This window comes from Coccomyxa subellipsoidea, assembly GCF_000258705.1.
Source record: "Coccomyxa subellipsoidea C-169, whole genome shotgun sequence".
NCBI lineage: Eukaryota > Viridiplantae > Chlorophyta > Trebouxiophyceae > Coccomyxaceae > Coccomyxa > Coccomyxa subellipsoidea.
This window is the reverse complement of record NW_005178039.1, coordinates 2,795,563-2,815,883: the sequence shown is the minus strand read 5'-3', so window position 1 is coordinate 2,815,883 and position 20,321 is coordinate 2,795,563. Positions and strand designations below refer to the sequence as shown.

General features: G+C 53.6%; 6 protein-coding genes across 6 annotated transcripts; 2 read left to right on the top strand and 4 right to left on the bottom strand.

Annotated features, from left to right (window-relative positions):
• Positions 1–251: 251 nt before the first annotated feature.
• COCSUDRAFT_46772 (RCC1/BLIP-II) lies at positions 252–2,007 on the bottom strand (the record flags this gene model as incomplete). The annotated part of the gene is made up of 5 exons (XM_005650058.1): positions 1,913–2,007; positions 1,581–1,653; positions 1,084–1,151; positions 615–802; positions 252–406 (listed from the first exon to the last, which is right to left on the bottom strand). Coding segments are annotated over exons 1-5 (552 nt in total), but the record flags the coding sequence as incomplete, so codon positions are not given.
• A 580-nt stretch (positions 2,008–2,587) lies between these two features.
• Positions 2,588–4,154, bottom strand: COCSUDRAFT_52925 (secE/sec61-gamma protein). Its single transcript, XM_005650057.1, has 4 exons — positions 3,975–4,154; positions 3,753–3,835; positions 3,531–3,597; positions 2,588–3,367 (listed from the first exon to the last, which is right to left on the bottom strand). The coding sequence occupies exons 1-3, from the start codon at positions 4,057–4,059 to the stop codon at positions 3,556–3,558; spliced, it is 210 nt and encodes a 69-aa protein (XP_005650114.1). The 5' UTR covers positions 4,060–4,154; the 3' UTR covers positions 2,588–3,367; positions 3,531–3,555.
• A 303-nt stretch (positions 4,155–4,457) lies between these two features.
• COCSUDRAFT_28114 (alpha/beta-hydrolase) lies at positions 4,458–6,596 on the bottom strand (the record flags this gene model as incomplete). The annotated part of the gene is made up of 6 exons (XM_005650056.1): positions 4,458–4,995; positions 5,162–5,312; positions 5,479–5,690; positions 5,870–6,006; positions 6,113–6,235; positions 6,371–6,596. The coding sequence occupies 6 exons, from the start codon at positions 6,594–6,596 to the stop codon at positions 4,783–4,785; spliced, it is 1,062 nt and encodes a 353-aa protein (XP_005650113.1). The 3' UTR covers positions 4,458–4,782.
• An 859-nt stretch (positions 6,597–7,455) lies between these two features.
• COCSUDRAFT_61770 (hypothetical protein) lies at positions 7,456–9,323 on the top strand (the record flags this gene model as incomplete). The annotated part of the gene is made up of 6 exons (XM_005650055.1): positions 7,456–7,497; positions 7,764–7,972; positions 8,077–8,215; positions 8,339–8,437; positions 8,557–9,013; positions 9,283–9,323. The coding sequence occupies 6 exons, from the start codon at positions 7,456–7,458 to the stop codon at positions 9,321–9,323; spliced, it is 987 nt and encodes a 328-aa protein (XP_005650112.1).
• Positions 9,324–12,047: 2,724 nt separating this feature from the next.
• Positions 12,048–15,472, top strand: COCSUDRAFT_22766 (hypothetical protein). Its single transcript, XM_005650054.1, has 7 exons — positions 12,048–12,138; positions 12,382–12,644; positions 12,933–13,232; positions 13,558–13,716; positions 14,051–14,182; positions 14,490–14,648; positions 14,920–15,472. Exons 1-7 carry the CDS (start codon positions 12,132–12,134, stop codon positions 15,022–15,024), a joined length of 1,125 nt encoding a protein of 374 aa, XP_005650111.1. The 5' UTR covers positions 12,048–12,131; the 3' UTR covers positions 15,025–15,472.
• Positions 15,473–15,749: 277 nt separating this feature from the next.
• Positions 15,750–18,697, bottom strand: COCSUDRAFT_52923 (cysteine proteinase). Its single transcript, XM_005650053.1, has 7 exons — positions 18,637–18,697; positions 18,234–18,372; positions 17,749–17,980; positions 17,261–17,443; positions 17,003–17,071; positions 16,580–16,779; positions 15,750–16,272 (listed from the first exon to the last, which is right to left on the bottom strand). Exons 1-7 carry the CDS (start codon positions 18,683–18,685, stop codon positions 16,113–16,115), a joined length of 1,032 nt encoding a protein of 343 aa, XP_005650110.1. The 5' UTR covers positions 18,686–18,697; the 3' UTR covers positions 15,750–16,112.
• Positions 18,698–20,321: the final 1,624 nt, after the last annotated feature.

The following is a 20,321-nucleotide window of genomic DNA, read 5'->3' as shown; positions in this document are numbered from 1 at the left end:
AGCATGCAGACATGAACGAATCAATACAAATGAGCATGACTCTTGCTTCAACAACTTGCAATGGGCAGCGAGTATGCAACACAAACCGAAAGAGACACATCAACCTCTTGGCACTGATGCATACTTGCAAAAGACGATGCAAGAGGCAGGGCACATGCCCCCAACGACTGACTGATGGCCGCAGTGCCAGCAAGAAGGGCAGGTGCGCGCCTGGGAGGTGGCTGTGACGCAGAGGGTGTGGTGGCGGCCGCACACGATCTGGCAGACAAACATGGACTGCAGCGGCTTGATGGAGCGCGGCTTGACCCAGTCCGTCTCTGCGCGGTCCCCCTGGCCGCACTGCCCCATGCTGTTGCTGCCCCACGTTATCACATCGTCCGGCGTTATCGCCACCGTGTGCTCCGCCCTACACATCACCGGCAGCTGTCAACATACGTCACTCATCACTCATCACGCGAGCTGGAGCAGATCAACATCCCTTGCTCCTTGTCTGATTACTGTCACCGCCAGATGTGCAAGAACAGCACATCTTGATATTGCCATGGAGAAGCTTGCGCAGAGAAGAGTCCACGAGCAGTGCACTTTGCCAGCCAACAAGCGGGGCGGCACATCACCCGCATGCAATGGCGCGCACGTCCCAGCCGCGCAGAATGTTCATTTTCCGGGGCACATCGCTGGGCTCCCCTGCTGCCACGCCCAGCTGGCCGTGCTCATTGCAGCCCCAGGTGTAGGTCTGGTTGTCCCCGCTCACCCCTGCTGCATGCGTCTCCCCGATGCTCAGCGCTGCCCACCGCCGCACCACCTGCACAGCAGCGCATCCTCCATGACTTGGGCCCTCGTGTTCTCATGTTCTCTTCCACCCAAGGACTTCCAAAGCAGCAGAGTCTCGTGGCTGACACCGCTAATGGGGACCATTTGAGCATCACAGGTCCTTTGCCCGACGCATACGCGGTGGAGCGCCGTCAAAGTGGCTGTGCAACCAGGAGGGGTGGCAGGGATAGCACATAAGACTTCTGGTGAGGACGTGTTCTGTGCATTGCCACATGTGCAGCACACTGGCGATGGCTGAATCTGGTGAGTCACCTGCATGACTTGGGGCTCCTGGACGTCTGCAGTGCCGCCGACGCCCAGCTGCCCATTGTGGTTGCGGCCTACGCATGCCACACAGATGCCTGAGTAGTGCATATAATTTGGGTGTCTCGTGAAGACCCAAAGAATCTCCCTTTTGTATCATCCTGCCCTGATGTGTCTGCTGCGGCGAGGGCTCCAGGGCTCCCTGTCTGTCCTGATTCAGGGGACTGTGATTGTGCTCACTTTCCCAAGACAACAAGTGGCCCCTCCAAGCGTTGCACCCCATGCATCAAGCCCTTGCTACGCTAATCACTGGCTGCCTTTGCATAACTTTGAGAGTCTGGGCGCTGCAGGCTGCTGCTTACTAAGCGCTGGTGCCCACCAAAGGCCTTCTTTGATGAAGCACAACGATCGTAGCTTTGAATCCATACGATTCATGTGCAATCAAGGTGATAGGTTGGGAGGTGGGCTCTCGTATAGTAAATTAGTACAGTCCAGATGGGACTTACCACAAACCCAGCCATTTTCGTCGATAGCAGTTGATAGGAGTGGAGTGGATGGAGATACTGCAAACTCCGTCTCCTGCAATAGCTAGAATGTGAGAACATTGCATGCCGATGGTGTGACTCCTCAGAGTGTGCAACATCCTAGCAAACCCCGAGACTGCCCCTACATGTTCCCTGGTCGTGGACTGCGGCACCATCTGGGGACCTTTAAGTCGTCCGATGGATTGATGCTATTGCTGTTAATCATACAACGGCTACAAGACCGCATCTGGCTGCTCGCCCAACAAGACAACATAGATCCTGAGTCCGAAACAGTGGCCATGTGGGCAATCTACCTTGGCAACCTGGATATGCTTATTAATCCTGAGCCTCGGCAGCTCTGGAGATAGGCTCTCCTCCTCCATCACTCCCGTGCAGCGCTGCGCTCCTCGAGTCGCTTTCGACAGCTCGATGGGCAAGCCTCAAAGTCTAGTCGCTGAAGACCCTAGCGATTAACCCGCCTCCCACCCCATCTAATTTGGATGTCCAAGCAGCGAGCCAGGCTCATATGGAGTTCAATCGTGCCGCTTGCTTGCGGTCTAGATGTTCAGGTTATGTTGACGGCGCCTCCGGTTCACTGCCATTTCAAGACATATGGATAAACGCCAGAAACCAGCCTGATCCTGGAGATCTGGACTAACCCTCTCCCGAGTACAGGAGCAAGCCCCGTCAAGAGCACATAAGAAAAAAAACCAGAAGTTAAAAAGGCACGAATATAACCTTGGCCTCCTTCACACAGCATTGGACTCAGGCGCACCGCTAAATAACATCTTGATCTATGGGGCCTCGTTGGGGCTCGCTGACTAGCTTCTCATTTGATGGATTCTTGATCGGAATGCCTCATATGAACATTTTCGGTATATCCCATGTATCAGCAGCTGGGCTTGATACAGCTACCTCTGATAGTGCGCTGGTTGAGTGCAGTGCGGCAACGTAGTATACTAGCAGAGGCGCCTGTGCAATTGCAAGTTGTCATTCGTACAGTTAAATTTGGGAGTGGTAGCTGAATACATGCAGCTTGATTTGACACCTCAGAGCTGCTGGGCATCCAGGGCTGCGAATCCAGGGAGTAGCAACAGCCCATGCCAGCTCCTGGTTGCAAACCCACTGTTTTGGAGTGCTTTACGATTGTCTGCAACCCCTGCTGTCACATTGCCACGATGAATTCTGCCATTGATTGGCAGCTGCAGTCTTTCAGCCCATGCTGGCCCTCAAGAGTATTTGCGCATCCACAAGTCCGACTCTGCTTTCGATAAGAAGATAAGAACGGGATTCAATCCAACCAAGTTGGGCTTTGCGCAGCATGGATGCAGCTTCTTTGCACTCTCTCAGCATGCCCTCTAGCAACTCTACAGATGTCTTCTTATGTTGATTTGCGGACCTCAAAAAAAAGGAACCCTTGCCCAGGGGGACTCCCTTGACGAATTGCTTTGTTTTTAGAATTCCTGAATATATGACAGCATGTCACGAATGACAGCAACCAATCAGCCCAGAACAATTTGCTGAAGTTGTAAAGCAACCACAGCAGCAATCTTCTGGGATGCGCAGGCCGGCATAACCAAGATGTGCAGACCACAAATATGTCTGCGCCCAGCTCACCAAGCACGGCATACAACTCTTTATTGAGGAACCATGTGCTTCATGGAAAGCAGCACAGGCCTTTGGCGTCCGGTACACACTTCAGAGGTCTGAACGCTGCTGTGGGAGCGCCACAGATTTTCCAAGCACTTTGCTCAGTCCGCCCCAAGATCCTACATGGACACATGCAAGTTATCAAATCTGCGCAGCGAAAACAGTAAGATCTGACGAGCTCTTTGAGATGCAGTATGGCATTTTCAAAGTCAAACAGGCATCATCTCTCAGTGTGCTGTGATGCAGATCAGGAGCCCTCATTTAAACGTCTCAGAAGGTCACCTCAGGATCTGCAGTCAGTGGTAGTCTATGAGGCCGCGCTTCCGCCCACAATGATCTGGTTTATGGGCTGCATAGCAGAAAAGGAGCCATCAGCTAGTTTCGCCATATGTCTTTCAATATAGATAATTGTATGTACAATTTTTGCACTGATTTGATGAAGCTGACAGATACCAGATTTTATGCTCCAAAAAACACAGATGAAAGTGTGTTGGAGGTACTTACAATGAACACCAGCTTCACAAAGAAGCCAATGAAGCCCATGACGATGAATCCCAATGCGGTCTGTAGGCAGATTTTGTTGAATTCTGCGACCACAGGTTCCAGTCATATTACTGAAGCAAAGTGTGTGATGGTGAAGATTGTTTGTTGATTGTTTGTGTTCCAAGTGTCAGTAAGACCCAAAGATCACCGTGCCGTATTCATCGTGAAAGTCATGCAGCTCACCTTTCCTGTCAGGCTTCGTACACCGCTTGACAAGACGCACACTGTTCTTTGAAAACTCCTTGAGAGGTTCGAGGACACTTTCCATCTCGTAAATCCGGCAAGCTTCAACGGCTGGTGGCTAAACGAAATATTGTGCCCCCTCTCTTCCTACAACCGGATGCTTTTCAATGCACAGTTACGCCAGATTATGCACGCATCGTTGGGAACAACTTCCCAGACGCCCCGCCAACTCCTCGAGCTCGAGTCCAAATCTGGCATGATGGCCAGGTGTGGGCATGTGGGCAGATTCTCCTGAACCTTCCATGAATCCTGGACGCTTTGAAGCATCACAATTCTAAATGCTATTTCGCATGTTTTAGCTCTAAACGTCATAGTGTAAGCAGGGCACATGCGACACATGGGACAGGTGAATTCCGGATATGGCCGGCCACACCGGCGCCGTGCATGCATGGTGGCCCATATGGTGGCAAATGCACTGCAACTCTCCAAAGATTTTACTTGCCTGTCAAAATTACTAGGCATGATGAAAAAGTCTCGTAGGGCCCTGACTGGCTCACAATATCAGGTAAAGAGCTTGTGAATGCCTATCACACTAGTCTGTGACAACAAAAAATCAACCGCACAAGACTCCACTGGAAAGGTCAACAGCCCAGTACTGGTGGCATGGAATCTGACCTGCAAATCATTTCACCTCTTGGTTTATTGGAATATGGGTGCAAGCATGCCAGCTCTGCAATGCTGCTATGAGGTGTGGCAAAGCATAGCACCAACCACAACGGATCTCTATTTAAAAATCAGCACGGCGAGTTCAGATGTTTTTGCTTCTTGTTGTGAGTGCCACTCTGCTCCCATCCCTCACAATTGTTTCTTGCGCGGCCAGCACAGCCTGGCGCGTAGCTGCACTCTCTTCGGGCACACTGGCTACAAGGTCTCCAACTGTCAGGGAATTTGATGAGGCTGGTAACCAGCCGCTTGGGGGCCTCCTTTTCACCATTATCTCTCCCCAGGCCACCATCACCGTCTGCACACCAGACCCAACCCTTGCCTTGTCATTTGTTGGGCACAGCATTATTTCACAGTCAGAAAGTGATCAGGATAGGTCAGGGTCGTGTCATGGAAGGTGCCTTGCCATGCTTACGCTCCCTATGCAGCATTATCATCTTGTTGCTGTCAGGATGCCGTCTCACCTGCGCCACTCTGCGCACAGACTGATCGTCTACTGGCCCGACTGCGCACACCGCCCGCTGCAGCATGGACTGCTCGTCCAGAAACTGGAAATGACCGGCAGACGCCAGCACGACCTCCCAAGCAGGTCCTTGGCACGCATTGAAGTAGCGCCTGCCCAATCACGCCCATGCAAAATTTTGTCAGTCGCTAAACTTCCCATTGCAATATTGAAAAAGACCCATCTCAGGAATCGAATAATTGAGTATACTGAGCAACAGCTTGCAGTCAAGATTGATCAGCTTGGCGGCAGTGGCCACAAGTGCGGAAAGTTAGTCACCTATAGTTGGAGTCCTTGGGCACGCAGTCACCGGCGCGGCCGCTGCCGACGACGGCAAGAGGAACGCCTCGGGACATGTGCCTGACGGCCGCCACCGCTGAGGGGAAGTCCGGCCCCTGAGGCGCGCATACCGTGACATCCACTGGGTCCAGCAGGCACACAGCCTTCACGCGCGGATCCACAACAGCCGCCAGCGCACTCACCTTCCCGCCCTGGTACCACAGCACTGATAATATGAGCACTGCTGGGTCAGGCGGTCCTTTTTTGTGATGCACGGCATGACTTGCCGGATTCCAGCAAGGTATGAAAAGGGTAGACCAGAGCAGCAGCATGCAGCAGGCTACGGTGAGTACTATGAGATTGAGAAAGGGGCTTGCTGGCATGCACGCACCCTGGAATGGCCACAAAGGTACGTGGTGTCAGTGTCCGCGAGTTGCGACACAATGGGGTCGATTCTGGCCCAGTCTATGATCTCCCGTATCAGCTCCACGCACAACCTATCGTCCAACGGCTCCGTCGCACTCTCAACTACAGGCACCCACACAGCTGTGTTGGACTGAAGTGCGCTTTGAGCATGAGGATCACAGACAACAGCGACAATCACAATGAAAGTGACCAGAGCAGGAACTCCCACCTTTGTCGTACATCACTACTGTGTACCCCCAGGATGCAAGCCGCCGAGCATACGAGAGGTAACTAGAGGCTGATGTTAGGAAGCCACTGCTGATGACCGCAAGAGGATACGGCGGTTGCAGGCCTGCACATCACAGCGTTTGTATGCGATCAATGCTGTCCAGATGAAGCAACACAACGTATTGCTTTGAGTGGAGCTTCATCCAGTTAATATTGTCTCTTATTGTCTGGCAGAAACCTTAGGTGCAGGGAAATTCACCGTGCGCCTTGCCGTCCCTCGGATAGACAACATTTAGGCTGAGCATGCAGCGGTTCCCTAGGCAGGCGGGGAAGCATCGGGTGCATGTGTGCTCAAGCTCTGGCAGCATCGCCGCAGTCAGGGGCCCCGGCTCACTGTAGTCCACAACGCTGCTCGCCAGCACCCCGCCCTGTGTGCTCTGCTGCTGCTCTGATGCATGTGCAGCAGGCACAAGCTCCGGGCACATGGCTGTCGCCGCGGCCAACGCGAGCAGCGCTGAGCGCCTGGACAGTGCCTCGTCCTGACCAGCTCTGAGAGGTGCAGGCTTTGGGACCGCATAATCAGGATCCTCGAGGGCTCTCTGTTTGTTACTAGTGGCCCTGGAGCTGAAGTTGTGACCAAGCAGGATCTGAGGCCTCAGCGGCGCAGGGAGGATACCAGCGCTCACAGGAACACAGCCCGCCGGTGTTTGCATACTTGTAGAGATGACGAATACAGTCCGATGCCTCTCAGATCTTGCTCAGCAACTGCATGAGGGGAAGCATGCTGCCCCATGCAGACTTCCGCTTGTAATGTAGATGGCCAAATCAAGTCCAAAAACTAGATGCGATAAATTGAGATTTTCTAAGCGCGATTTACTATGTAGATCAACACGTATCACATTCACAGAATTAGCGCTTACATTGGGTGTTTACTTCACTGAAGTTCAGATCAGCCAATCAACAGTATTTGAATGCTCTGCGCGGAAAATCTAATCACTGTAGATTGTGCTATATTAAGAGAGTATAATCAAGTTGGAAATGGCTGCTATATCTGGATTGCCTTCTGCATGATAAGCGCGGGTTGTCCAGGTAGAAGATTTGGCAGTGACGTGGCGACATCATCCGATCATCAAACCTTTCTTCTTTCAGGCAGACTGGTGCTCCACAGGGTAGCTGGGAATGCTTCTTTGAACATCATTTTCGCAGGATCTGATGTAGTTCTTTCCTGGCACACTCACTTGTGACACCACACAGCTGAAGGGTGGTGGATGGGATCCACCCTTCTGCTTGCGTTGTTGCCGCATTGCTAAGGAGAGCGGTGTGATATGCCTCTGCAAAGATGTCATGGAAGTATCGGTGGGCATATTGGCACCCCTCCCAGAGGATGTAGGCCTGGCTTCAAGAGACACTGTATTGCACAGCCTCTTGACGAGCGAATTGCCAGCCATGCGCACTCTGGTCCGTCTGGACGAATTTTAAATGCTTGTAAAACAAGCTGTGCCCGCCTCCAGGTACCGTCTATCTCTTCTCCAGAATCCTCTGGAGGAGGCATCAAAAGAGATCTCTATTTCCTGAGTGACTGGTTATGATTGTCGTCCTTGTAGGCCTTACTTGGATTGCCTCGAATCGAAGAGGTTGCCTGTTTCCCACAGGTGACAGCGCAGCTGTTGGGGCCACCAGTGTTCGACCCTAGGAAGCTGTCCACCACTTTTCTTCCAGGCTCCACAGAGTCAGGGCCCCTGCCCCCGGCGCCACGCCGCTACACCCTGACCCACAATGACCTGACAGGGCAGCTGCGCCTGTCCATTGGGAGTGCCTACAATCGGGCACAAGTCTCCGGCTGGTACACACGGCTCATCAGGTACAGACATTTTTCCCTCTGCACGGCGCTATGCATGGCTGTGCATGCTATGGGATTGAGCAGGATTGCAAGATTGCTGATCTGGCAGTGTGCACTGGCAACAGGGATGAGGTACTGGCAGAGTGGATCTTTGATGGGGAGGGCCAGGCGAGCCTGCACGTGCACTGCCATGTGAGCGGCGAGGAGCGGTGGCTGGCCCCTCCAGCGCTGCGTAACTACATATTCCAGCGCGAAATGCCTCTGGTGAGCTCCTCTTCCAGCTGAACAGAGATTGCAAGCCATCATGCGTGGAATAGATTGCCGTGGTCTATCGTGATGATCACAAACCCCAGCATTGAGACTGACCCATTTTTGTGGGCATTGCAGGTTCTAGACACAGTCTTGCATGCGGATCGGGTGCTGCTGAGCCAGCTGCCTTGTTTCCAAAACGCGGCAGTGGTCGTCCATCTTACCTCCCACATAAAGGTGAGCACAACCCCTTCTGAGATGCTCGGCATGTGCGGTGTCCCGTGAGGTGTAGATTCTTCGATCAATGCTGGGCCCAGTTACTTTGACCTGATGTTGTCTATTTTGGCATTGCACAGGAGCTGCACATGAGCATGCAGTGGGGCCGGCTGAGTCAGCGCGCCACCTGGCCCAGCAACCCTCTACCTCTGGGCTGGGGACTTGCCGGCACTCCAACTCGCCCACCAGCCGCTGCTGCAGTGCCCCTTGCAGATGCAGCAGAGATGCCACCTCCGCCCCTGGATGGCTTGGAAAGCAGGGCAGCGGATGATGCCCTGATCTTGATGCCCGATGCCGGCGTGGATGTGAGGCTAATAGATGCATCTGGCAATGGATTGGCAGTCCTTGCAGAGGCATCTGCCGAGGAGGCAGCCGCACTGGCGCTGCGTGCATCCGCTGTCGACCCGCAGTCCCAGGCAGTTGGCCTGGAAACAGCTGGGGGCGAGGTGTTGGGGGTGTACAGGGAGGGGCCAGGGGAGGATAGGCTTATTGTATCACAGGGTCCCTCGGATGATGAGGCACAGTGGCCGGACAGAGGTGGACAGGCAGGGAGCTCTGCAGCGCCCGAAATTGGTCACACAGCACTAGAGCAGTGTTCAGAGCACAATCAGCAGCTGCAAAGTGCAGCACAGGAGCGCAGCAATGGCATGGCCCAGCCTCCAGAGCCTGGAAGCAGTGGTGATGCCCGCCTGATGAGTGTCAGCACAGCAGATGCATTGAAGTTGAGCGCTGTCAGCAGCTTGCCAGAGCAGGCAGCAAGCATGGGCACGCTAGGAAGGGGTGGGCTCCAGAGTGCATCTGTGCAGCCGGCATCAAATGGCCACAGCCATCCTCTGCCGCCGTCTAGGTTAGGATGTGATGGCATTGAGAGGCTCCTCGCTGAGAGCAGCAAGCCGATAACTGCGCGGGGGATTGTGTGTGAGTGGCTGGCGAGCGGACACGAAGTTGTCACAGTGAGGTTGTGATCAGTTGCGGAAACACAGGACAGCACTGACTTAGCATTATTTTCAGGCATAGAGTTCCCATCTTGCTGGAGTTGCACATTGCAATCAAATGTTTGGCTCTACAACTATGTCGGAGGGACCTGAGTAGGTGTCAGTGCGTTCCGAACGAGCCACAATTCTTTGCAGCTTCCAAGCAATTACTTACAGGTTGTGTCATATTCACTGTATATGAGCTTTTCTTTGAGCGCGAGAAGCTCCTGTTGTAAACTGCTGACATGCACACTGAAAGTTATTTCCCTGAAAACTGAGCTCCGCCCAACTTCCTTAAAGCCCAGCTGTGTGAACAGCTTTTGTGAAGCCTCATTCTTGTCACCTATCTTGGCTACAAACTTGCGCAATCCCTGCCGCAGGGCAAAGCCACCGTTATGATGAGCCCTCATTATCCTGCATCAAAGGAAAGAAAAGCAAAAATCCTCAACATCCGCCCAAATGGTAAGATGACTCACCAGCTGCTCCATTCCATAGAGCAGCATTATCATCAAAGCTTCTTTGGCAATGCCCTTTCTGCGGCTGCCTGCTTCTGCCACCATGATCTGCCCACCACCGCTGTTAATATTGTCAGCAAACAATTCTGCCTCTGAGATGTTGCTGACAGAGATCGTGCCCATGGAATGAGAGCAGGCCAGATGAGCGTCAACAGACTCCTCACCTCTACTTCTGCTGCGCTGTGATCATCCAGATCATTTTTATACAGGTTCACATCGCCGCACATGCCTGCTCAATAGGCACAGGCGTATAACTCTGCAGTTCACGGCAGCTACGACACCAGGAGGAGGGGGCGAATATTCAGTACCTTCTTGCCTATCCTTCTGCCTGTCGAGCAGTATAAATGTGCACTCTGCAGCAACAATACCCGGATTCAACGTGTGCACACAGAGACTCCGTCAGAGAATTCCCGCTCATGTTAAGGAACCATGCAGGGGCCGTACTCTTATCATCTTCAGCCCAGCTCCTCTGCATTTCGTACTCTTCCTGCACACAAAGGTAACCACTGGTCATGATGCATAGAAATCAAGCAAGACTCCTCAGAAAGGTTCACAGTCCTAAGCCCGGGGCGGACCTCAAGGCTCAAACGCTCCGAGGCGGTAGCTTCCTGCAATGCAGGATCTTCCTGTGCAGGGCAGAGGCTTGAGTCACAGAGTGATTGATAAGCTAATGCTGGCCTCATCATCCCTGGTGCATTGGACCTTCGGTAGTATCAGGGAAGCTGGGGCTCACCATCCATGCATGGTATTTCTGGACGTGCTCCTCTCTGTACGGCACAAGGGCGACCGATCTTCCTGTGATCTTCAAGTTTGCATTTGACCTCATCCCACAAACACTGTCTCAACCTTGGGACTAAGAGGAGTTGCACTTGAGATCACAGATCAATATTGATCTCTGAAGCAAACAGCGCGTTAAAGACTTGCAACCACTCAGAACGGTCAAGCGATGATGAATCAATATTGACCACTAGGTATAGAGGTAGGATCTCGGCTGGATCGTAAGTTTGGCTGTCGCTCCGAAACCTCGAGACTTCAAGCCCTGAAGGGTCGACAGTTATCGAGAACAGCTTCAAATCATTGCTTGTTTCGGCCAATTTTTTTGCGGCCAGGCAGCTTGTTCGGCCGCTGGCCAATTGGCCATCTATATCAAGCATAACGTTACGGCACACCCAAACATTTGGTCTCTGCAGATACTTAAAGCCTCGACGCCCACACATTTCGCAAAATTTGCAACCTCTCCCTGCCGAATACCTGATCACCGACACCACCGGCTCTTCTGACAGCTGTGCGACTGTGTCAACCTTCGTCTTTCCTGGTCTGCCTCTCCCATCTCTTGTTTTCAGGTGTTTGCCTGTTCCATTTAGACACCTTTCAGCGTGAGTTGGTGCTTGCAACGACTCTGTCTGCGTCCCTGCGTGGTTTGCAACGATGCGTTTCGATAACCTAGCGCCTGCGTTGATGCGCTGCGCGTGGCAGAAGTTGGATCTGATGGCCACTGTACGATGCACAGGACAGCACTTTGCGATCTTATCCGGCGAACGCACAAAAATGGAGACAACCATCGCCCGTCACAATCTTGCAGCAAACCTGGCCGCTCCCACAGGTGAGAGCCAGTCCTGCTTTCCCAACTTAATCGAATGGCACAGGCAGTTAATGGGAACTTCTAAGCAGCACTTACTTGCTTGGCCGGGACGGCTTGCAGCGCTTGCTTGCCGAGAGACTTCTCACCTCCTCCTTTCTGCACAATACGTATACGTACTCTCGTGCTGCTTGCAGGCGCGATCCTTCGGAAGCCATCCAACCCTCTGCTGAAGAGCGCCCGCCCTGTGCAGCCTGCTCGGTTTGAAGGTGAGGATCCGCCCCGTCTTGGGCAACCCCAACTGCTCAGGCACAGCAAAAGCCTGAATTCCTCAAGGACTGTCATTTCAATCTTTTTGCCTGCTCGGCATCAGCACCCAGCAGCCAAGACCCAGTGCATGCTGTGCCCATAATGCTAGTTCTCCACAAGTGGCTCATCTGCCACGTGTGCGTGATTGCACTGCAGGCAAGGCCATCTGCGCGTCACTATCGACCTCGGTGAATGCAGCGGCTGTGGCAGAGCGCCCTACCACCGCAAACCCAGCCGCCATCGACACCACAAAGACCCCCAAGCAGCTCGGCTTCACCATGCCAGGCACGCCTCCATCCCTTCTTCTTGAGATCACATGTCTTTGCTTTGCCATGCCTTGCTGTGCCATTTTGTTGCCCCTCTCCATGCACCGCCTTTCTGTGTCAACCCCACCCTCCAGCCCCACATCTAGTCTCAAGCCGCGCCGTGACTGAAGGCAGGTGCTGTCTTTACCCTTGTCTCTGTACGCAATCAAATATCTTCCTGAGAGGGCGTTCTGATCCAAGAATCTGCTGGTGTGCGCTGCAGGCGAGTTTGAGCCGCACGTGGGCTGCTGGATGGGTTGGCCCGAGAGCGACGACTCCAAGTACCTCTGGCGGGAGGGCGGAGAGCCAGCTCGCCAGGCTTACGCCAACGTGGCCAAGGCCATCTCACAGTTTGAGCCGCTGTTCATGATCGCCAACCCGGGCGAGCCGGCCGCCAACGCGCGCAAGGTCTTTGCGGAAAGCCCCAACGTGACCGTGGTGGAGATCCCCATCAACGACGGCTGGACCCGCGACTGGGGCCCCTCGGTCAGTGCCATCCCTGCTTCAACCCACCTCACATGATTAGGCTTGTGACAAGCCATGCTTCACTATTTATGGACCCCAGCGGACCCTGGCATTGCAAAAAAGTGTGCCCTGTCCAAACATAGGTGCTTGATCACAGCACAGACTCCAGAGCCGGTCCTTCTTATGCTCTGACTAGTCGCACACATGATGTAAACTGTGACTTCCTGAGCTGCACTCCATCGCTGCCCGCTCTCGCGCTTTGAGTCAGAACCAGGAATTCACTGACTGACATGGTGCAATGCTGCGCAGTGCATCGCGCGCGACGTGGATGGCAAGCGCGAGGTGGCGGGCGTGCACTGGGACTATGACTGCTACGGCGCCCCCGGCAAGATCGCGCAGGGCCGCCCCGCCATGATGCCCAACTGGGACAAGGACGTCGCCGCCGGCCGCGCGCTCCTGACGACCAACGGGCTGCCGGTGTTCGAGGCTCCGCTGCACCTGGAGGGCGGCTCCATCCACAGCGACGGGCAGGGCACGATGGTGGTGACCGAGGAGTGCCTGCTGGACCCCAGCCGCAACCCCCACCTCGACAAGGCCGGCATCGAGAACGTGCGCCGCTATTTTCATTGTCCCTGCTGATACCATTCTTTGTATGTTATTCAAAATCGTTCAGCGTCTCTCTGCAATTATTATTCAATGTGCACCCTGTACTGCTGCAGCTGCAAAATTGCTCATTGCTGCACTGTTGCTGAGATTCAGATGCTGTTCTCCCCCAGAAGTGGCCCCTTGCCTGGAAGTTCTGACAAGCAGCTCACTGCATTTGGAGCAGAGTGAAGTGAGTGTGCTGCTACCTTTCTTTGATCGGTACTGCTTCACATGCTGGGTATGTTGTACGGTGCAAATGGGGCTGATGAATACTCTGTGGGACATGCAGATCCTGAAGGAGTACCTGGGCTTGGAGAAGATCATCTGGCTGTGGAGGGGCATGGAGGGTGACACGGAGGTCGTCAACGGCCACGTGGACAACATGTGCTGCTTCATCCGCCCGGGCGTCGTGGCCCTCGCCTGGAGCGACAACGTGGACGACCCCCAGGTGTGCATCAGCTACTTCGTACAATTGACATGTTCTTTTCTCGAGTCCAGGCTTGTTCTGTGCATCTCCGCGTGCTTCTGCACTGCTTTGTAGATTGGCTAGCTCTCAAAGAGACAGGCATGCATGGAAGCATTGAAGGCACCTCCTGTTTTCGGGCATGTTTCGTTGAGAGATATGTGCCTACTGGACTTTCTGTCCTGGTTGCGCTCTCCTGCGCTCACAATTGTGGGTCTTGTGGGGTTGTGGCGCATGATGCAAATTACCTAGAAGAAGGCGTGGTGCAAAGTGCTGATGAAATTTCAGAGCGCTGAGGCTGTGGTGTGGTGTATTGCAGCACGAGGTGGGCGTGAGGAACCTGGAGATCCTGAACTCCACGACTGACGCGCGCGGCCGCAAGCTGGAGGTTGTCAAGGTGCACTGCCCGCCGCCGCTGTTCCGCACCTACAAGGAAGCTGCCGGCGTCGACGTGAGGCCCTGCTCCCTCTCTCCTGCCCCATGTAAACCTTGTATCCAGTCTGGCCTTCTAGTTGTCCTGTTCCTCTGTGCATATAGAAGCTCCAGCAGTGTGCAGACATTGCTTGCATGTCAGCCGAGCTGCAGCCAAGGCTTCCTTCTTAAGCAGTGGGAGACTCACCATGCCATATTTCGGCAGTCCTGCTTGATTTCTGCCTGTCTCTAAAGGGCAGCATATCCTGACTCTGCTGCGCTGCTTCCTTTAGAAATATCTGAGATGCTGAGCATGTCCTGACTCCTGCTGTGCTATCGTGTTGCAGCCCGAGCACATCACCAAGGGCTACTGCCCGCGCCTGCCGGGCGTGAGGATGCCGGCCACCTACATCAACCACTACGCGGCCAACGGAGGCGTCGTTGTGCCCCAGTTCGGCGGCACCGCTGCAGAGACCGACCGCCTCGCCATCGAGACCCTGCAGAAGGTGCCGCTTTAACCCACTCTATGTGTAAGAAGCACAAAGAGAAGCTTCCATTGGTTCTGACTAGCTCGATGCTATCCTAATGTCACATACATGCGGGCAGGACTAGTTCTTTGCCTGCTTGTCATCTTTATTTGCTTGGCAGATCTCTGCTCAAGCTCGTCTGCTGTGTGTGGACCAACCGTAAACGCGTGTATTTAGTGGCGGTGACAGCTAGGGGCCATTTAGTGCTGCGCATTGTCTCTAAAGGGATGAGTGATATGTGTGTGTGCAGGCATACGGCCCTGACTATAAGGTTGTGGGAGTGAAGTCTCGCGAGGTGCTGCTCAACGCCGGCAACATCCACTGCATCACTCAGCAGCACGTTGCTGGCTGGTAGACACCTGAAGACACTCGACTCATGTGGAGAGCAGCTTTCTGAAGGATGCGCAAGAGACATATTTAGGGACAAAGAGCATGCTTTTTCACAGATGCGCAAGAGACATATTTAGGGACAAAGAGCATGCTTTCTTACAGATGCGCAAGAGGGAATTTTGGCAGTCTTTTTGGCGCCCAGATGTTGTTTCTAGGCTGCGAACAGAGGTGAAGTGCATCACAGTTTTATCATTTGTGAATGCCTGAAAATTTTGTTGGCGGCGGCGCTGTGCCGGTGGCTAGCTCTGTCCAGCTCAGAAGGCGATCCTGTCCTTTCAATGCCCCTTCAGAGTTTGTGCTTGGCAACCATGCATACAATTACAAGGGCTTCACTGGCGATCGGAATAATTCACATGACAGAGAACGACTGTAGCTGCAGCTGTGGCTGAGGACATATTGCGACAATGATACTTTTGGCTGTCAGCTGACTGCAGTCCTGATATTGCTGCAATGTTTTCATGTGTCCTGCCTTGGAGTGATCAGCCGTGCTTTTCAGATTGACTAAGGAGCGTTTCAGGGGGTTCTCAAGATGCTTTGCTTTTCTGGAGGGTTGACGAGTGCTTGCTTTTGCAGAGACTGCAATATCAATGTTTCTTAGCACGTATGCAAGCATTATGACTTGACTCTCAATAATTTGATGTTCCAAGACGAACGAATGCATGTTTATCCAGGTGACGGTGGTTGCCCTGTAATCCCATCACAGCTGTTACACCAAACTCCTGGTTAACATCATTCCAGCATTCCCACAATAGTTTGATGTCAGAGTCATACGCGTCATTCAAGCCATGACAGCAGTGCACGCCGCCTGCTGCAAACAGTCTTGCGTTTAATTGCAATCAAACCAGCGCAAAGAGCATAAGCAATGAACAAGTCCCCGTCAAAAGAATACTGGAACTATCGAAAAATATTGGGGCTCGCCAAAATTGCCTCAACCATGTCATAACTTTTTGTGTCCAATCTCACAGCGGCTCTCCCAAGTCAGCATTCAATCAACGAAGAAATCCCACGGAGTGCTGTGCTGAATAGGCGTGCGCAGAATTTCAGAACAGGACATCACTTTGCAAGCTCGATCTCATTGTAGATGGCCTGCGTGGCAATGCCGCAGTCATAGGCCGGGTCCCTGGAGATGCGGATGTATCCCTTCTCCCCCCAATTAGCTGACCACGTGTTCTTCACTATCCAGTACTTCTCCCCTCCCTCTGTCTCCCCATACCTGCATGCCAGAACAGGCCATACTCACCACCTCATGACACAGCATTGGCACTCCCATCAAGAGCCAAAAACAAGGTAGCATTCACACCCGGGGGTTGCTTCCTTCCATACTCCTGAAGGGTAGGAATGGAGGAAGTAGCATGCACCAGGCAAGAAGACCTTGCAAGACTGCTCGAGGGCAGAAGTCCAGAACACCGAGAGAACTTCTTGCAAGACAACGTAAAGGCAGATATTTAGGAGTCAAGAAGACAGGGGAGGAAGTCAGAAGCACATATCCTGCAGGAGAGACAAGAGGAAATTGCACTCACCCGCTCACGACGACGGCGTGGTCGAGTGCTTTGAGCTTGGGGGAGCACCGGGTGTTGTTGTACACGCCGGACTTGTAGAAGCGCCAGTCCTCCCCCTCGGCATTCACTGACACCGTCATGGGTCCCTTGGTGTAAATTGCCTCCATCACCGCCTCCTCCTGGCTCAGCTCATCCGTTGCATTGACCCACACCTGCGAAAACTGCAGCGCAGCACACAGCAACCTGGTCAGTGCTTGCCCTTCATTCATGCTCGCCCCACAAAATCTTGATATCACAGTGGTGGTTTGCGCATGGAGAGACAGCGCATGAGTAAGGTCCAGAGCAGGAAAGCTTGGGGCAGACATGTTGCGCTGGTGCTTTGCTATGGAGTAACAGTGGATGAGTGGGGGGCAAAACAGAAAGGGACGTGGCTGTGCTGCCCACCTTCTTGAAGGTGACCTTGTCGGTGATGGTCTTCTTGCAGAAGTTGGTCACCCCCTCGTACGGGTATGCCTGCATGCACACAGAAACCCCTCAGCATCCCTAACGTCATCAAGCAAATGTACAACTGCATCCACCTGCATCAAACTGGGACAACTCTCAACCAGCACCCTTACATGACCTGCATAATAATGCTGTGTATCTTCGAGTCTGGAGTGTAGCAGTCAATCAATTGGAAGACATGGCAACAATTGCGCGCACCTCTTCAGTGGCCAGCTCGAGGACGTCGGCCATCCAGTTGAAGGCGAGGGGCTGGAATCCGCCAAGGCAGCCGGTGTTTCCGGCGTCCCATGCGCAGTCGATGAAGTGCTGCTCCGACAGCAGAAGCTGGTTCCCCGTTTCCCTGTAGTACGCCGCCTCCACCGACGCCACCGACCCAAACGCCTGCGCAGGGAAACAATCACCAGCAATGAGCACTACACAGTGTTCAGCACTATGCTAGGCACCAGTGGCAAAGGGACGGTGCAAGCGCTGAAAGAGGTCTTCAACCATCTGCCTGGAAGTGTCATCATCATGCTGCATGTCATTATGGCTTCGCAGGAAAGGGCACTGCGGCAGGGTCCCTCCTGGCAGGCTGGGGCCAAACATATGCTGCAGAATCCCATTCCAATCAAGTAAGACCATCCATCTTACCGGGAAAATACCGTGTCTATCATACAAGCAAAGTGAAACAATGGGGAGTAACCTACCCAGCAGGAGCCGCAGGCGGCCTGGTCCTTGACAGGGCTGTCAGCAGGCGTTCCTCTCCAGTCCACGGTGGAGGGCAGGAGGTGCTTGGCGAGCGTGGGCTTGTGCAGCTTCACGCGTGCGTTGTCAAACGGCATGTTGCCCAGGCTGGGCCGCTCCTTCCTGCCCTTGGTGGGCAGCATGACCGCCTCAAACTCCTCCTGAGTCCAGTCCGCAAAGTGGTTGACGTCCAGCCTGGCAGCCACACGTGCACACCTCAGTCAAACCTTAGCTCGCAACAGAGGAAACTGACATACTACCTGCAACAATCCTTTTTCCTCCTTTATGGTGGCAGGATGCCAATTGCAGCCCTCTCAATAGCCTCAAAAGCCATCAACTGTCAGAGTTAGATTGTGCATAAATCAGCCAGACTATGAGCAGCAGGCAAGCACAATTATGGCTGTGCAAGGGGGAACGATAGTGATTGGGGTTGAGAAGATGAGCGCACTTGTGGGCATCGCTGCGGTCGTTCCACTGGGCCACCTTGGCTTTGTTTTCCTGGTAGACCTGCCGCCGGCCCTCGTACTCCTCCGCGCTGCGGTGCCGCCGCCCGTGGCGCAGCACAAACACATCATACTCCTCATCACCTGCGCCATAAATCAAGATTTATTGCCGTTGCCTCCCTGCCACTTCCTTTTAGGTCATACAGGCGCTACAGCATCTCTCAAGTCAGGGGACATTCAGTGCAGCAACTCCAACGAGTTCATCCTTTTCCCCTCAATCCTTCCTTCAACATGTGCATGCTCAGGCCAAAGCAGGGGTAGGTAAGTCGTGATGTCCAGATGGGACAAAGCATGCAAGCATGCCAGGCGTTGCTCGGGGTGGGGAATTGACAGGGGGTTGCAGCGCACCGTAGTGGGCGTTTGGGAGCAGGGAGCGCATGCGAGCGAGGCCGCCCATGTTCTTGTGGAAGCGGCCGCTGTTGCTGCTGTCCGGCTCGGGCTTCTCCGGGCAGAAGCTGGGCACATCAAACTCCTGCTCTTCAATCTCTCCTGGCTGCAGGCAGCCATGCAAACACCTTCAATTGCTTGCTTTTGCTTCGTTCATGGTATTGACAGCAGAAATGGCCGGATGGCTAATCAAGCAAATGAGCAGCTCACCTGGTAGTCAAAGTAGTCAGCAACATACAGGTCAAAGTGGCCGCCAGTGTACAGGTTCACGCCCCACATGTTCAGCCGCAGCGGTGCCCCAGCCTGGACACAGCAGGAGGCTTCAACCGCAGCATTAAATGGTCTGAGTGAAGTGTGCCCAAAAGGACACAATGTGGGACTTTACCATGACGCCGAGACTTGAGTATTTGAGAAGAGTTTCCTCAGCTGAGAGTGGAGCAAAAAATAAGGTCATAACGACCAAAGGCGGACCTTGTCCACATAGAAGGTGTATGTGTTGTGGTACTCCCCATATCCCTCATCGTTGGTGACACGCCAGACCCAGGAGTCGGCCACCTTGTTTGCGTGGCGACCCTCCTGCAGCAGTGTGCTGCCATTGTACAGCCACCTGGACTCCGTCAGGTCCGGCATGATCTGCATGCAACCCACAAACATCAGCATCACAGTCATGCATGTCAGTCAAACCCCTTCAAAAGCACTCAAGGCAAAGCATAGGAAATGAATTAGGCAGCCACTGATGTGGGGTGACCAGCTGACATCAAATTTGACACCAGCAAACATCCCAGCGAGCACGTTGTGCATTGTGGCAATTTGAAAAAGGAGACATTAAGAATTTGTTCCTCACGAGTGCAATCCTCATAGAATTTTGTTCACAACCCCTTCATGGGGACTTGAGCGCTTGCTACAGAAGAAGCCCCCTGCATCATTTGATGGCACAGCACCGAAGAAGCAATGTAATCCAAGTGTCAGTTGCACCACTGGGGATTGAGTGCAAGCGCACCAGGCCCAGCTTTGCAGCATTTGAGGAGGGCGCCTGCAGCAGGCGGCGCTGTACCTGGGCCGTGGGGCCGGCGCCTCCGCCGATGTCATCAGTGCGGCAGTCCAGCTTGTCAATGCGAGGGTAGATCTGGTACTGCAGGCTGTCCTCCTGCGCAGAACTCCCACATGCATCACTGATGCAGCATCAAGTAGCTGGTGCGCCATTGCTAGGGAACGCTAGGGCAGACTGTAAGGAATTTGACCTATTCAGGCAGTTTCTCACCCCCTTCTGTCCGAGCTTCTCAATGGTTGTCTCAACACCATCCCTGGTAAATTTCTGCCGGCCGTTCTCTGTGTCCTGCCATGCATCATAGCGGTACCTGCACCAGAGCTCAGCCTGTTCTGGTGTGCTCTGACTGAAAGAAACTTGCTTTAGGCGTCTGTAACATGCTCCTCGAATCATTAGGGCCAGAAATGTTTGTCAGTAAGGCAAAAGTAGACTCACTTCAGGGGTGTTGACTGCAATTCTGAGACGTATGGGACGGCCAGCTCCCAGGAAACCTGCAGCGTTTACGAAGTATATGAGAGACAGGCTCTTGATGTGATCCTCATGGTAGCGGAGTAGACCATATAAATAGTTATCTCTGCAGAGAGGAACAGTGCCGAAT

Coding starts and splice junctions, on each gene's coding strand:
- COCSUDRAFT_52925 (XM_005650057.1), bottom strand. CDS start 4,059: ATGGAAAGTGTCCTCGAACCTCTCAAGGAGTTTTCAAAGAACAGTGTG. Junction 3,836..3,974: donor TACGAAGCCTGACAGGAAAG/GTGAGCTGCATG, acceptor CTGTGGTCGCAG/AATTCAACAAAATCTGCCTA. Junction 3,598..3,752: donor TTGTGAAGCTGGTGTTCATT/GTAAGTACCTCC, acceptor TCTGCTATGCAG/CCCATAAACCAGATCATTGT.
- COCSUDRAFT_22766 (XM_005650054.1), top strand. Junction 13,717..14,050: donor ACAACGTGGACGACCCCCAG/GTGTGCATCAGC, acceptor GGTGTATTGCAG/CACGAGGTGGGCGTGAGGAA. Junction 14,183..14,489: donor AGGAAGCTGCCGGCGTCGAC/GTGAGGCCCTGC, acceptor ATCGTGTTGCAG/CCCGAGCACATCACCAAGGG.
- COCSUDRAFT_52923 (XM_005650053.1), bottom strand. CDS start 18,685: ATGGGCGGCCTCGCTCGCATGCGCTCCCTGCTCCCAAACGCCCACTAC. Junction 16,780..17,002: donor ACAAGGTCACCTTCAAGAAG/GTGGGCAGCACA, acceptor GCTGCGCTGCAG/TTTTCGCAGGTGTGGGTCAA. Junction 16,273..16,579: donor CACGCCGTCGTCGTGAGCGG/GTGAGTGCAATT, acceptor TCTGGCATGCAG/GTATGGGGAGACAGAGGGAG.